The 14,863-nt window shown below is 42.5% G+C and overlaps 2 protein-coding genes across 2 annotated transcripts; both read left to right on the forward strand.

Annotated features, from left to right (window-relative positions):
* The first annotated feature begins 4,511 nt into the window (after nt 1-4,511).
* fhl5 (four and a half LIM domains 5) lies at nt 4,512-8,457 on the forward strand. The gene is made up of 5 exons (XM_069707156.1): nt 4,512-4,952; nt 5,204-5,378; nt 6,828-6,997; nt 7,184-7,370; nt 7,522-8,457. Exons 1-5 carry the CDS (start codon nt 4,791-4,793, stop codon nt 7,671-7,673), a joined length of 846 nt encoding a protein of 281 aa, XP_069563257.1. The 5' UTR covers nt 4,512-4,790; the 3' UTR covers nt 7,674-8,457.
* A 526-nt stretch (nt 8,458-8,983) lies between these two features.
* On the forward strand, nt 8,984-14,583 carry LOC138625901 (transforming growth factor-beta receptor-associated protein 1). The gene is made up of 11 exons (XM_069707162.1): nt 8,984-9,934; nt 10,101-10,295; nt 10,510-10,664; nt 11,272-11,354; nt 11,490-11,837; nt 11,966-12,023; nt 12,103-12,246; nt 12,415-12,549; nt 12,635-12,785; nt 12,865-13,286; nt 13,394-14,583. Exons 1-11 carry the CDS (start codon nt 9,253-9,255, stop codon nt 13,535-13,537), a joined length of 2,517 nt encoding a protein of 838 aa, XP_069563263.1. The 5' UTR covers nt 8,984-9,252; the 3' UTR covers nt 13,538-14,583.
* Nucleotides 14,584-14,863: the final 280 nt, after the last annotated feature.

Consider the following 14,863-nt stretch of genomic DNA (forward strand, 5'->3'; position numbering starts at 1 on the left):
TCCCAACTACTACGTTCGTCACATGACCCTCTTCAACCCCAGTCACGTGTGTGTACTTTTCACGTGGAGATGAGGCAAAACTTCACGCTGACATGATATCCTCTAGTGAACTGACAGGTGTATTGCATGCTGGTTTAGCAGACTGGACGTGGGGAAACAACCTTTTGACACTGTAAAAAAGCAGCTTAACAATTTTGCAGGGGGTTAAATAACTCCAGAAATATGCTGTTTCCCTTTGTTTCCTTTAGTACGCTAATCTAAGGTGCCATTCTTTTCAATTTTGCATGAATCGCGTCTACATGCGAAAGTTCCAACTTTTCAGGTTAGACAGAATTAACACATTTTGCATGATGCCACCTAATGTTTGTTCTTGCATCGATATCAAATATAATTTCTAAAGTTGTTGCCCACACTGTTCCAGAGTGTAATGCAGGCGGGAGTATAAATAGCGCTCCAAAAGCCCTGATAAGTGATTGATGAGAGCGAGGAGGGTGTGTTGTGGGGGTTACGCCTCGATCCTCCCGACTGTTGTTAGTTACCCCATATCCTCGCCAGCACTCCGGTATTTACAGCCATCTCTTCCACCACGCAGAGATGCCACGTCTTCGTCAAGTGCCTCCGCTCAACGCTACAAGACAAAGTGTGTGATAAATTTGTGGTTGCTGGGATCAGTGGCACAAATAATCCATCGATGTCAGTTGAGGATTAATGTGAAAATTCAGGTGGCAGAGAGGGACACTCCCTCCAGTTTGTAGAAAGTCAAGACGGTGCCACAGAGGAGATCATTGTTCTCAGCAGGGGATTTTACATTTGCTTATTTGGGTGCAGTACAGAGCATAGTTAGTGATGCAAACTATGGTCTGCAACACGTCTCAAAGTGTCAATAACAATGCTTTTATAATACCAATGACTCAAATGACTATGTATAATTTGAAAGGGGGTCACTTGTACTGATGAATAATGATCACTTGGCTCGGCAGTTCCTTTGAGCTTTGTGGAAGATTTTAGCATCTTTCAGTTCACTTTTTTGGGGTTTTCTGGCCCCTGGTTCAGTTTAACTGCTCTCATATAATTTCTGGCTGCTGCAGGCTGCTCTTTTCAGTGAAAAATGTACTGTACACTACCTGCTCAGCACCAAGCGGCAGACAAAGTGAGAGTACAATGTGTAAACGTGTTTGATATCAGCTTTGAAGGTGATAATGATGTCAGTGTGTTTACCGCTTGTTTCTGCTTGCCAAAAAAAAAAAATCACTTATTGCGGGTTTTCTGATACAGCAAATTCTCATGAAAAAGTGTGCTTGTAAAAATACCAGAAAACATTTGAGTATTTACCTCCTGTGTCATTTAGATTCTGTTTTGAATTCTATCTGAAAATGAAACTCAAACTAGATTTCTGCAATACTAGAGTGCTGGACTTCTTATATCCCTCCAAAAATCCAGAACATTTACTGTCAACTTAAGCTTGTTTGTTTATGCTGCATTATTCATATATTAGGAAGTGCTTCACTGAGGATGGAGTTATTATTCCTGGAAAGAGGTGTTTGAAGCTGGAGAAAGAACAAAGTGCTCTTTTGGGGATCTTAAGCTGTCTGAGTTTGTCTAAAGTTTTTTTTTCTGTCGTAAATTTTACTTAATACAATCTTCCTTTTATCAGGCTGTGAATATTTGATCCAAATTCTGGGTTTAAACTTGAATGTTTTTTTACTCCGACCTGTTTTGCTTTGTGATCAATAACTTTGTCTACAGTTAATCCAAATAGCACAAAACCTATGAGGCAAGGAATTGAAGAGGGGAACATTTTAATGGGTTGTACATGCCTAGCAATAGACAACTTTCTCTCCTCTTTAGCAGTGGAGATCATATGTCTGGCTCTGTGACGGGTCTTGTCACCCACTCATACCATGACTCACTATGGTGAGAACAGGGGAGGGGTGGTGGGCAGAGTTGGTGGAGGCATTCACCGGGCCTCCCTAAAGGGGTTTAAGGTTTTGCTAAATTGTAGACTTAGTAGATTGTATCTCATCGCCCCTTGCAACCCCCTATGTGGCTATCCTGTTCAGTTGAAAATACTGTGTTGAAAGCGAGCTCTCCACATCGCAGAGGAGCACAGAGGCCTGCTCAAAGGAACAGGTCTGTGTGAGTCCTCTTATTAACTGCTAGAGCCACCCCTCATTTCAACCTAATGGATCCCACTTATGCTGTCATCACCATGCCAACCAGCTGTCAGCTTTGGTGCAGCGAGGCTTTTGTGCCTCCGAGAGACGCGACTGTGTCGTTTTGATCTGTCTCAGCCTACAACAAGTCACCACCTCAAAGGAGCCACCAAAGTAAATGCTTCTCTTCTTCTCTGAGATCATTTGATTAAGGGAAAAAAACAGCTACTGACACCTCATTGTAAAGCCTGAATACTTTAAGATAAGAGGACACCCGAGTCCAGGTCAAATAAAGGCCTATTTATTGGGGCTAGAAAGGCCGCATACGAAATCTGTTGGCAGCTGCTCACTGGTTGACTTCCGAGGATTAAGCAGGCAAAAAAAGAATATGCAAGATCAGCAAGCTTTTTGCTCGGCAGAGTTGCCACTGTCTGGTGTAGAAGTTAGTAATCCAAGAGACAAAGACCAGCACCTGTCATCTGTCAGATAGAAATCAAAGCGGTTGTAATAAACAGGTCTGCACAAATGTAGAATAACAAATACAATATGCAATCATCTATGCATTAATATCTAGTGAATGACCATTCCTGTTGACAATTTATTTTTCATTTCATGACAACACACTCAAAGAGATGCGAGTTTTTGTTTGCTGCCGAATATAGGTCACCTCCACTCTGCCTGGGTGTCACATGATGACAGACATACAGTGTAGCAATGAAACAAAGATTAGAAGCTTTTGAGTGGCAAAGACTATATTTGTCCTACAGTTGGTTCTGGGTTTATTCAAGGTCTGCATTGCTTTGTGATTTGCAGGCGCTCATCTGGACATCAGCAGGGGGCAAGGATATAGTACAGTGGTAATTTAATCCAGAGCAGCAGATAACTCGCTGTAATCCGGCGGATCCACCCACTTAGAAATAAAACTAAGCTGAAAGATGGCATCGACTTCGGATCGGGAATGTTCTGTAAAACCTTGCCTACACCTGAAGTCCTGACATGGTACGGCTATTTTGTGCTGAAAGCTTTACATAACCCGTGTGGGTCAAAAATAACATAGCTTTACATTATTCCTCAGAGGTTTGTGGATACCACCTACATACACTGTAGAACCATGTTCCAACATCATCCGCTGATCCAAACGTGGATTAATTTCTTACAAGAGTGTAATTCAAGACGGATATCTTTACAAGGAGTGAATGAAGAGAGAAGACAGAGGGGAAAGAAAGTTCATCTACACAGAGATGCATTCCTATCAGCCTCATCACTGTCGCTGACCTTCCTGTGTGTGTATACGAGGGATTAGGCCGGTGGGCCGGGCTGATGGTCTTCCCAGGCTATTTTTATGAAGATGTATGCCCTCCTGATCCTTTTGGAAAACTGATATGAACACATGTTCCAAGATTCAAGTGTAATTAGTCAACTGTCAGTCAAAGATGCGGACAAATTTGAATATTTAACCAGGTGGAAAATTGAAATTTGCCGTACTTCGGACATGCATTTTTGACACCTGAACCTGTGCACTCGCTTGGTAGAGGTGATTGAGCCAAACATACACACCGAAATACAATAGATACTTGAGTTATTCATTGTTTTCTTATGATTTGGGCATAGCACAATAGTTAGCGAGCTTTTATTCCAGAGAAACACACAAAGAATCCGTTTTGAATGAGGTTACAGAGTATCACTATGAGCGAGATGGTCACCATTTAAACTGTCATTTCTGCTCCTCCTCTTTTATTTTGCTGCGGATAGATTGAGCATCCACAGGCCCGCTGCTTCCCCCTTCTGAAGTGCTGCCAAGGCGCTCTCAATAGCCACTGAGAGGTCCTGGCAATATAGTTCAGTACCTGGCAACCACAAAGCTGCTGGCACCTACCTCTTATAAGCCATCTGCAACTGCTTGTGTGTGTAGCGGGCGCTGACAAAGGCCACAAGTGTGTCCAGAAACGTCACGGCATCCAAATGGCCAAACTATCGCCTGCTGTGGCACCAATGTCCAAACTGATATGAGAGAGTGGAGAAGATTTAACATCTTTAAGCACAAATCTCATCTTTCACTGAGAAATGTATTAAACATTTGGGCACCGATATTATTTACATTGTCGGCTGTCGTGTTTCCCAACAATAACCTTCTTGTCCTAAAGTTGCAATTCTCTCTTCTTTTTAGCTTTTTTTGAATAAAGCCACAATGAGTAAGTCGGTGCAGAGGCTTCGTCATCCGTGCTCCATCAGCTCCCTTAAAAGGTGCAGAATGATGCAGCGCAGTATGTCCATTCTCCCCAGAGATTACTGCTAATAAGAGGGTCTGTATTTATAGAAGAGCCCCCCAGTGGATACCCCATAATCCTGCCTGACCCGCTTTCATCCCTGCCCCATCTCTGTGTCTGGACTCTCTGCAGTCCCTGGTTTCAGCCTCATCCTCATCCAACTGAGGTAGAGACTTCTTTAATACAACACTGCTTCTTTTTCTTTTAGGGAAAGGGAAAACAATTGCTTAGCCTCTTTACTTGCTTGATGAGAGGGAGAAGAAATTGCCTGGACAATTACAAGTAATTTTTCATCTCTTCTACTCTCCTTTGTCGATCAATTTTCTTCCTCCTGCTCTCTTTGACCTGCTGCTAAGAAAAGCAAACAACAATGTCCACCAACGAGCGTTTTGACTGCCATTACTGCAAAGACTCCCTGCTGGGGAAAAAGTACATAATGAAAGAGGACACCCAGTACTGCACTAAGTGCTATGAGAACCTGTTCGCTAACTGCTGTGAGGGGTGTGCTTTACCAATAGACTGCAACTGCAAGGTAAGGAAGCACCAGTTGATCTAAGAGTAATGGTTTCACGTCAGTAATGTGTTAAAGAAGAATGTAATTATATATTTTTTTAAAAATAAAAAAATAGCGGTTTCTGTCTGTAAATGATAGCCTTATCTTACTCATAGTCTTAAGATTAGAAACCTGATGATTCATTTTAGATTTTGGTCCGTTCTTAAATCATGCCAATTATGAATGCATTAATCTTACAGAATATCCACATTTTGAATAATATGTTGCAGGACCTGTCCTATAAGGATCGCCACTGGCACGAGCAGTGCTTCAAGTGTGGAAAGTGCAGCCGCTCTCTGGCGGAGAAGGCCTTCGCTACCAAAGATGATTTGTTGCTCTGCACCGAGTGCTATGCCCATGATTACTCCTCCAAGTGCAGCACCTGCAAGAAAACCGTCATGCCAGGTAAATGCAGGGATGAACGGGGCTGGATTAATATCACCGAAAATATTCATCAAAATACATTATCAGGTTTATTTTGACGTAATGACAACTTTGTAAAAAAAAAACATAAATATAAAAACAACATGTTGCTGTGTTATGGGGAAAAACACTATTTTAATTCATTCGCGTTGGCGACAGCTGTGTCCAAAGGTGTGTTTTCTGGTTGTTTGTTCGTACATCCGTCCCATTCCTGTGAACACATTATGTCAGGAACCTCTTGAGAGAATTTCCTTAAATCAGAAAACAAATTTTACTTGGACTCAATGACGAAATGATTCGATTTTGGTGATGAAAGGTCAAAGTTCAAAGGTCAAGATCATTGTGACCCCGCTTCCATCCAATTATTGTGAACGCGATATCTCAGGAACACCTTGACGGAATTTCTTGAAATGGCACAAATGTTCACTTGAAGCCAGGGATGAACTGGTTTAAATTTGCTGCTCAAAGGTCACGGTGACCTCACAGAATATGTCTGTGGCAATAAGTCGAGAATTAATTTTCTAATTATGACAAAATTTTACACAAATGTGTCATAGAATAAAACCAAGAAGTGATCACATTTTCTAACCCAAAGGTCAAAGGTCAACTGAATTTTGACATTATAATGTTCTGCAAAAAAAAAAAAAACTTTTTTTCTGGTGATTATTCAACACCATTACTGAGGAACAAAAGGGGAGAATGATCATGAATTTGAACATCTTCAAATCACTGTCAGCTGGTGAGCATGATGCCATCAAAAGAACTAGAACAGCTACCAAATGAACCCAGTGGTTGGGTTGTTTTGTGACCTGTTTAAGAGTGAACTTAGAATCTCAAGCTGAAGCTACAATGGACAATCAATGCACATAGAATGTAAATTTGACAAATACTATTCCCAATATATCGTGTCAACTATTGCCCATATTATGTAAAAACATATATTAAAACATGGGGGTGGCACAGTGGTGCAGGGGTTAGCATGGCCTGGGGCCTTTCTGTGTGTAATTTACACATGATTTACACATCTCCCTGTGCCTGTGTGGGTTCTCTCCGGGTACTCCGGCTTCCTCCCACTGTCCAAAGACATGCAATTGCCCTGAGGGATGAATGTCTTTGTTTCTGTCTGTCTATAAATGTTGGCCCTGTCCAGGGGGTACCCTGCCTTGCCCAAAGTAAGCTGGGATAGGCTCCAGCGACCCTGTGACCCTGTTCGGGACAAAGCGGGTATAGATAATGAATGGATATATTAAAACATAAACATATGGAACGACAATGGAATTTCTTCTTTTTACAAAATTCTTTCCAAGATGAGTACGATTGCGTCATCCTCTCCCTACAGACAAAGCAAGACTATTTTGGTATATTTTGGCAGTGTTTTTCTGTCTTAGAGGTACCATATGCTGACTAAGCTGCTCTCGTCCTGTGTGCCAGGTTCCCGCAAAATGGAATACAAGGGGAACAGCTGGCATGAGACCTGCTTCCTGTGCCACCGCTGCCAGCAGCCAATAGGAACCAAGTCCTTCATCCCCAAAGACACCAGCTACTTCTGTGTGCCCTGCTTCGAGAAGCAGTTTGCATACCAGTGCTGTGCTTGTAAGAAGGTAAGGTTACAGCTGAATGGCTTATACGTATTGACCGCTGCAGTAAATCCCCCTGACTCTGGCATTTTCATGTAACTCGCACTGTGGCTGCATAGCAAAAAGATGCATAGCAGGAGGAATGACATTATGTGTCGCCTTGTGTTTTCCTTTTTCTCTTTCTCTTGCCTGGGTTTGTGTTGCTTCCAGGCCATCACAACAGGTGGAGTGACCTACCAAGACAAGCCTTGGCACCGCGAGTGTTTCCTATGCATCGGCTGCAGAAAGCAGCTGTCGGGCCAGCGCTTCACCTCGAGGGAAAATTACCCCTACTGCCTTGAATGCTTCAGCAACCTGTATGCAAAGAAGTGTGTGGGCTGCACCAACCCCATTACTAGTGAGTCACTGCCTCATGTTTTCATTCACTCTGCAGCTCTCCCCCTCATATGAAAGGCCTTTATTTGCGCTGGTGTAGGAACTGTCAGCTAAACAAGGTGAAGATGTGCATCAAACTTTACAGTGTGTGTATCTTTCTGTGATGTGTGCAGGTCTGGCTGGAGCCAAGTACATCTCCTTTGAGGAACGCCAGTGGCACAGCGAGTGTTTCTCCTGCATGCAATGCGCCGTGTCACTGGTGGGACGTGGTTTCCTCACCCAGCGCGACGACATTTTGTGCACCGACTGCGGGAGGGAGAAATGACCTTTTCACGGAGGGATCACAGCTTTACCCAAATGACAACAACGGCTCATATTCTGACACAGATATTGTGGATCCATGAATATTTTCAGTAAGCATGCCAAACTCCTAAATGTCAAATGTTATTTTTGGTATTACAAATGACCATTAGTTCTCTCACGTTACTTAACGCACAGACACACGCGCGCAACACTGAACACATAACAGTAAACATGTATCTTTTAAGCTTTTGGCACAGTATGTGCTATTGTCGATGGATGTATCTCCAAATTTAAAGAAAACTTTTTTTTTTCGCATATACATTCATTTTTGACAAGAATAAACTATTGTGGCCATATATATAAATATTAATTATTTGATTAGGTGCATCAACATAAAACAAATATTTTACTGATTGATTAGTTTGTTGTTTTTCAGTGTTTACAAAGATAGGATTTGATACTTTTATTTGTCCAATGTATCAGTAAACTAATGGTATTTTTTTTTTTTTTAATTGGGCAGTTTTCAGACATAACATGGTCAAATAGATTGACAGAGAAAACAACCAAATTGTTTAATGCTGAAAATCATTGTTAGCTGCAACCCTAAAACACATTTTCCCTCTCAAAAATAGGTCTGACTCTCATTAATCATTTATTTTTACTGTATGCTTATTGTACACTGATAATGGCAAGGTTAAAATAAATTATTCACCCAAGGGAAACAAAGAATTATGCATGATTTTGCGTTCTCTTATGCTCATCTCATGTTACAAACTAAATGTTGGAATAAAGACTTTATACGCTTGTTTTTGTTTATCTTAAAATGTATTGTTATGCTCTCATAAGGCCATCCAGAGGAGATCTATGTTTATTTATCTGAAAATCCTGAGGAAGCACAGAAGATACAAAGTTCAGCCGTGATGGCAGCTTTAAAATGCAGATCTTTTTATGACCACAACACTCATCCTTTAGACAATCATTGTTGTAAAACAAACCGCTGCTGGATTTCTGTCACCTCTTGACCTCATGCATGTTGTAAACAAACGCAGATGGACCACATTGTGTGATCAGCAAATCTCTTGCTCGTCCACTTGTCCATTATCCACTGACCAAAGCCACGTCTTTATTACCCGCACATACCAAGAACACAAGTGACCGTAACTGTGGACGCCTCAAAATATCCGTCCTTCTCTCCTTGCACATTGTTTTGACACTCATAAAAAGTTGGTTTTCTTGGTGAGTCTGCTGGATGAGTTGTGTAAGTGTCCTCACATGGCAGGATGAGTGCTGTAAAATGCTGACATAGATTTCCTGTCAGGATATAGTCACATGGGAGATGTGAAACTACTTTTCACTTCATACAATTGTGGCAGAATTAGAGGAGGGTGGAACAGCAGAGAGGTAGGGACGTCTTATTGTTCTTATTTCACAGGAGAATTGTAACTTTGATTTAGGCAGATACATTTTATAAGGATCTCACAGTGAAATGATTTGGGATTGACAAGCTTGCTTCCTCTCTGCTTGATGGTGAGTTATTACTCGACTCAAGCTGCATTTGCCTGTTTTTATCTTTCTATATCCGAGATCCATAAATTTCTGCGATGGCTTTCAGAGCATTCACACAAGCACGTGTCTATGAAAAGCAAGCAGTCTCAAAAGACAAATCCAGCATCCAGTGCCTTGAGTGCTATGACCGAAATGTATATATAGGGACCAATAATGCAACAGTCCAGCACCTCATTCTTACTAGTAGCACAAATGGAGACCTGAGTCCCAGCCAGAGCAAAATCAGAGAAGGTAGGGCAAGAAAACTAGGCTCAAGCAACCCAGTGGCCCGAGTGAGGGCAGTCCCACTTTTCAACCATCTGCTAGTCCTGTGGGACCGGAGCGTCACTGCCCTCAACATGTTCTCCTTAGAGCCTGTCCCTGCTCTGAAGAAGATCCAGCATGTGTCTTTGTTCGAGGTGTGCGACTCATCGCTCGCGGCCCAGAAAGCATGTGTGGAGATGGTGACGTCCTCCAGCCGCAGGAAGGTGATCCGAATCCACGTGGTGGGCGTGGACAGGTGGGATGTCGTGAAGGAAGTCCCTCTGCTCCAAGATCCTGTTTCCTTGGCAGTGGATGGTGCAAGTCTGTGTGTTGCCACCTGTGACAGATATCTCCTCTGTGATATCGAGACTGGGAGCAGTGAGGAGCTTTTTCCTCACAATCACAGCAGGCAGCATGTCATTGTCACTGCAGTGGGGCGAGGGGAGTTCCTCCTGAACGGGCCTGAATGTTTGGGTAAGAGCTGCCAAAATGTCCTCCGGGCTGTCAACTTCGTATGCCGTCTTATGCTTAGTTACCAAAGCAGCTACATAGATTTAATCATTTCATATCACTCACAAATCCATCTAGCCAGAGGATATTTGTTTTGCCAAGATATCATCTCTCCATCCTCGTCCCCCAGGCATGTTTGTGATGAAGACAGGGATATGCCAGCGCCCTCCCCTGCAGTGGCCTCAGGAGGTGCTGGCAGCCGGTGTATGTTTCCCTTACATCCTAACCCTGCTGCCTCAAATGCTGTCTGTCTACAGCATGTTAGATCAGCAGCGCAAGCAGACTGTGAGTCTCAGTGGAGCAAAGGGCCTGCTTTCCACATCAGGTAAACAACAACAACAACAACACACAACATCAATTCATCACCTAGTCTGGGCACATTTTATACAGAGCACCTGCCAATTTGTGGTTTTGCTTTTAAAAGGATGTGGCCGTGTTTGTCTCAATTAGCACTGATTTTGTCAATCAATCTTGTACCTGCTGTTCCTACACACTGAGTGTTTCTGGAAACCAAAAAAACAAAACAATTCTCCCCTCAGATGGTGTGTTAGTGTTCACAGAGAGAGACATTTTCAGCCTGAGCCTGGTGCCGTTCGAGGAGCAGATCCAGGCACTCGTGGGACATGAGAGGGCTGAGGAGGCCTTATTACTGCTGGATGGAGTTCAAAGTCGTCGTCCACTTGACTCACACAAGGTGAAATGTGATTTATAGACACAATGCAGGACACAAATCTGTCCCTACTTTGAAATCTAGCTTGGCTCTTACATACTTTGCCTTCAAACTCCAACTTTCTCCCCAGTCTGACTTTTTCTGCCGTACTGCTCTCAGCACTGTGTTCAGTGTTGCTATAATTCCACTAGTTCATAGTGTCATGCATTCTTCTGATGTGTAGAAAATATGTAAGCATTATAAACCCAGCTGGTGTTGCATCCTTGTGTTTACATTCAATGTCATCGCTGCAACTCAGGATGTGAAGCTGTAGACTGATCACATTCGTGTTCATTAAAGGTGTATTCCACTCGGATGAATGCAACAGAGGATGACAATTGGTGTTTGACATTCATTGTACTCTGTCCCATTTCTCATGTTACAGGTTAAAGGTAATGTTGTTAGAATTAACATGGTGATGATTCATAGTCATTTCTTTTCATTTGTCTGGATTTGTGTTTAGAATTAAACATGCTGTCCTCCCGCTATTCACCAAGTCTTCTGCTTCAATTATTTCAGTTCACATGCTGGTGTATTAAATATGTTCAAGCAATATGTGCCTTGTTTTAAAATTAGTATTTTATTTTGGCAGGAGCTGCAGAAGGGCCTCACTTGCCTGGCTGGATTTGTTCATTTTTACCAGGAGGGTTTTTCCGAGGCCAGAGATCTATTCATGTGAGAGTAAAACGACACTCCAAATTTAAAATAGCTAAATAAATCTAAATAGTAGCAGTATGTGAAATGTGTCTCTTCTGCTGAATTCTACACTGAAGTCTAACACAAATCAATACTCATTACCTACTTGAACAGTGAAGGTGAGCTGGACCCCAGAGAAATCATCCACCTCTATCCTGAATTTCAGTCGTGTCTCAGTGAGGAATTTCAATCCCGTCTCGATCAAGCGAACAAGGCCAGAGATCTCCAGGTGCTCTGGAAGGAAGACCGAACCGCGTTTCATCATTACCTGGCTTTCCTGGGAGATTTTCTCAGAGCAGTCAGGGACACAGAGCAGAGCCTGAAGTGCAGTGTGGAGGTGGACGGCGCCCTCCTGAGGCTCTGTGTTGAACTGGAGGACACTGAAAATCTGCAGCAGCTTGTCGCTCTCCCCAATCAGTGCAGCCTGGACCACTGTGTTCCTGTTCTGCAGCAACACAACAGGTGAAAACGAAACATCATTTGTTGCACAGATCAATTACAACAGATTTAGCTTGTTGCACAGAAACAGTTGTGGTTTTGAAAGAATTGTCTTTGTTATAATTTGCTGATTGACCTCTTTTTATTTTCAGATTTTTTGCATTAGGTTCCCTTTATGAAAGCCATGGAATGCAAACAGAGGCATTAAAGGTAAAACATAACACATGATTATGAAAACTTTAAGCATACAACTGTTGTGTTTTACCTTGTTGTTACCATATTCTTCCAGACTTGGGTGAAGATTACAGATGGCTCCCATAAAGACCCTTCCTGCTCAGATGTGTATGGACACATAGTGAGGACTCTCACTCATCTTAAAGACAGAGCGACTGTGTGGGCATTTGCAGAATGGACACTGCAAAGAAACCAAGAGGTGCCTTTTTTTTCTTTTTCATACTCTCAACTAAACTGCAGAGGGCAGAGTTTCACAGTTTAACTATGTGCTGCAGGTGCCACCCACTATATTAACTAAATTGCCTCATTTACTGTATGAACCCATTTTCAGTTATTAAATTGAACAGTTTTGCTTCATTTGACAAAGACAGGTGTGCAGATTTTCACAGAGCGTCCACCAGACGATCCATTTGAGACACAAGATGTCCTTATTCTCCTGGAGAAGTATCCACTAGCATCGCTTTTGTATCTGGATTTCTTAATTCATGATTTGAACAGTGAGGTGTGTACAGCAGCCGCTTCCTAATCTGATAGTCCACCTTCTTTATTAAATGCACAGATACATAATTGGGTTAATCTTCCCCCAGGAGGAGAGATATCACAACCGTCTGGCCCTGGCATATGTTACTCAGACGCTGCGAGAGGAAGAGGAAACAGAGTCAGATGTGAGGGTGACCAGAGGGAAGCTGCAGCAGCTGCTATGGGAATCCAAATTCTATGACATCTCCACTGTGTATGGTGTGTGGAGGCCCAATGAGAAAATGAATCATAACAGAGTCACAAGCAAATCATAGTAAAGGTCCTTTTCGAATTGCAGAGAGAGTAAAGTCAACAACCTTGCACCCAGAGAAAGCCATTCTCCTGGGTAGGACTGGTGAACACTTCCAGGCAGTGCAGATGCTTGTCCATGAGGAGAGAGACCTCCAGGCTGCAGAGGCTTACTGCTGCAGGGCTTCCCAGGGCCAGGACTCCCCGTCCAGACAGGCCCTGCTGCTCACTCTGCTCCAAATCTACCTGAGCTCTGAGGATCTCACAGGCGCTGCCGTGGATCTGCTCAACAACCATCCTCAGGTTTTTACGGTGGAGAAGGTCATGCGGCTCCTTCCTGAATCCTGGTCTGTTCAACTGGTCTCCCAGTTTTTAGTTAGAGCCCTCAGACAAAACTTCCACCAGAGGCAGATGGCAAGGTTGCAAAGGGCCTTGGCCCACGTGGAGTTCTTGAGACACAAGGTCATTTGGGTGAGTTTTAATGACATATTTCACATTTACTCACCACAATGAACATTGTGTGTATTCTTGCCTCCTTTTTTATGAACCCTATCGGCATTTCACTCTCTCCTCTGCAGATCCAGGCCTCGAAGACAAAGTTCAGAGCGAACAAGGAGCAGAAGTGTTGTGTTTGTCAGAGAGACCTTGAGGAGCCACAGTTTGCCTGTAACCTGCGAGGTGAGCTGATGCACACAAGCTGCACTGGCTACTCCGCACTGTAAAGACACTGATACACTAAACTATCATCTTGATAATCACATTCATTTCCAGCTGGATACTTGTCCTCCCTGACAATCTTTCTGGATTAGACTGTCATCTAGGCAAACTCTCTACAAGCTTTCAATTCATGGACTTTGGAACAGACACGTTCTCTAATTAGATAAAAGAAAATACATTGTGCAAATAACTGGTTTCAAAATGCAAAAGAGCAAGCAGTGCACTTTCTTCGCGGCAGCATGTCTGAGACATTTCCTAGACACACTGTAGACAGCAATAGCTATAAAGTGAATTGCGGAGGACACTCGGGGGCATAAATGCACTGATCAGACAGTTTTGTTTGACATGGAAACCACCTGTGGTCAACCTGATGACCGAGGGAATTTTAGCGTCCTACTTCGATGTATATATACATCCCTGCCATCATGGTTTCCACTGTGTATATTTGTCTGCATGGAGCTGGAAATAAAAAGTCAACAACTCAGAGGCTGCACGTCAGAGACTTTTATATTCACCTCATGCATTAATATACATTTATGACCTCCTAAAATAAAAAATAAATATCACAATTACAGGTTTAAAAATAAAAAACAAACAGGTCACGGAAGTGCAGCGTTTGGGGTCATTTATTTTCTAAGCTAATTTTGCAAGCAACCAAATGACATGTCTGTGCCGCGTATGGAATATGAAATCAGAGGCAATTTTACCAACATCATCCCTATATGATTAGAGACCATCAAAGACGTGGATTCCAAATAATAATACATCAACTCCAATGTGTCCTCAGTATGGAAATATTGTAAATAAACACATATCATTAAATCAGATGACAGCAGACTTGTGATGCTCTAATTTTGTCAATAGGGCTAACCATCATTTCTTTATCATAATGCATTTGAGACAAAACCTGATCCCTCGCCAAGATTTCTTCTGTTTTTCTCTCCCGATGATGTTTTGAGGGAAGTTTTGCATTGTTCTTGCTGAGGGTCGTTTAATGTGAGTTTTATGAAGCATTTGGGGATTCTACCTTGGATTAAGGGCTACAAGAAGAATACCCTTGACTTAAGCTTTAACTTGAAATTTGTCACTTTGAGTGGATGAATTTAACCTCTAACTCGTAAAAGTAAACTGACTCCCAAGACCCAGGAAAACCATATTTTCTGTTTTTTGCTTTTGTGCTTCCAGGAAAATTGGCACATCCACTCTTCATATCATCTCTTTGTAATTTTGATAATCTTAGCATTTCATTTTAATCCAGTATCACACACACTTCTGCATGAGCAGCTACAAGGTATCAGTACAGAGAACAGCATAAAAGAATCAGCTGCTTT

The sequence above is a fragment of the Brachyistius frenatus genome, unplaced genomic scaffold, assembly GCF_029030835.1.
Source record: "Brachyistius frenatus isolate BFR_SWC_R1_liver_20210118 unplaced genomic scaffold, ASM2903083v1 Contig_67, whole genome shotgun sequence".
NCBI lineage: Eukaryota > Metazoa > Chordata > Actinopteri > Embiotocidae > Brachyistius > Brachyistius frenatus.

Bases quoted from the DNA above. Each gene is read 5' to 3' on its own strand.
- fhl5 (XM_069707156.1), top strand. From the start codon at position 4,791: ATGTCCACCAACGAGCGTTTTGACTGCCATTACTGCAAAGACTCCCTG. The intron at 5,379-6,827 runs GTAAATGCAGGG...CCTGTGTGCCAG, and splicing joins CAAGAAAACCGTCATGCCAG to GTTCCCGCAAAATGGAATAC. The intron at 6,998-7,183 runs GTAAGGTTACAG...TGTTGCTTCCAG, and splicing joins AGTGCTGTGCTTGTAAGAAG to GCCATCACAACAGGTGGAGT.
- LOC138625901 (XM_069707162.1), top strand. From the start codon at position 9,253: ATGGCTTTCAGAGCATTCACACAAGCACGTGTCTATGAAAAGCAAGCA. The intron at 12,247-12,414 runs GTGCCTTTTTTT...CATTTGACAAAG, and splicing joins CACTGCAAAGAAACCAAGAG to ACAGGTGTGCAGATTTTCAC. The intron at 12,786-12,864 runs GTGTGTGGAGGC...TTCGAATTGCAG, and splicing joins TGACATCTCCACTGTGTATG to AGAGAGTAAAGTCAACAACC.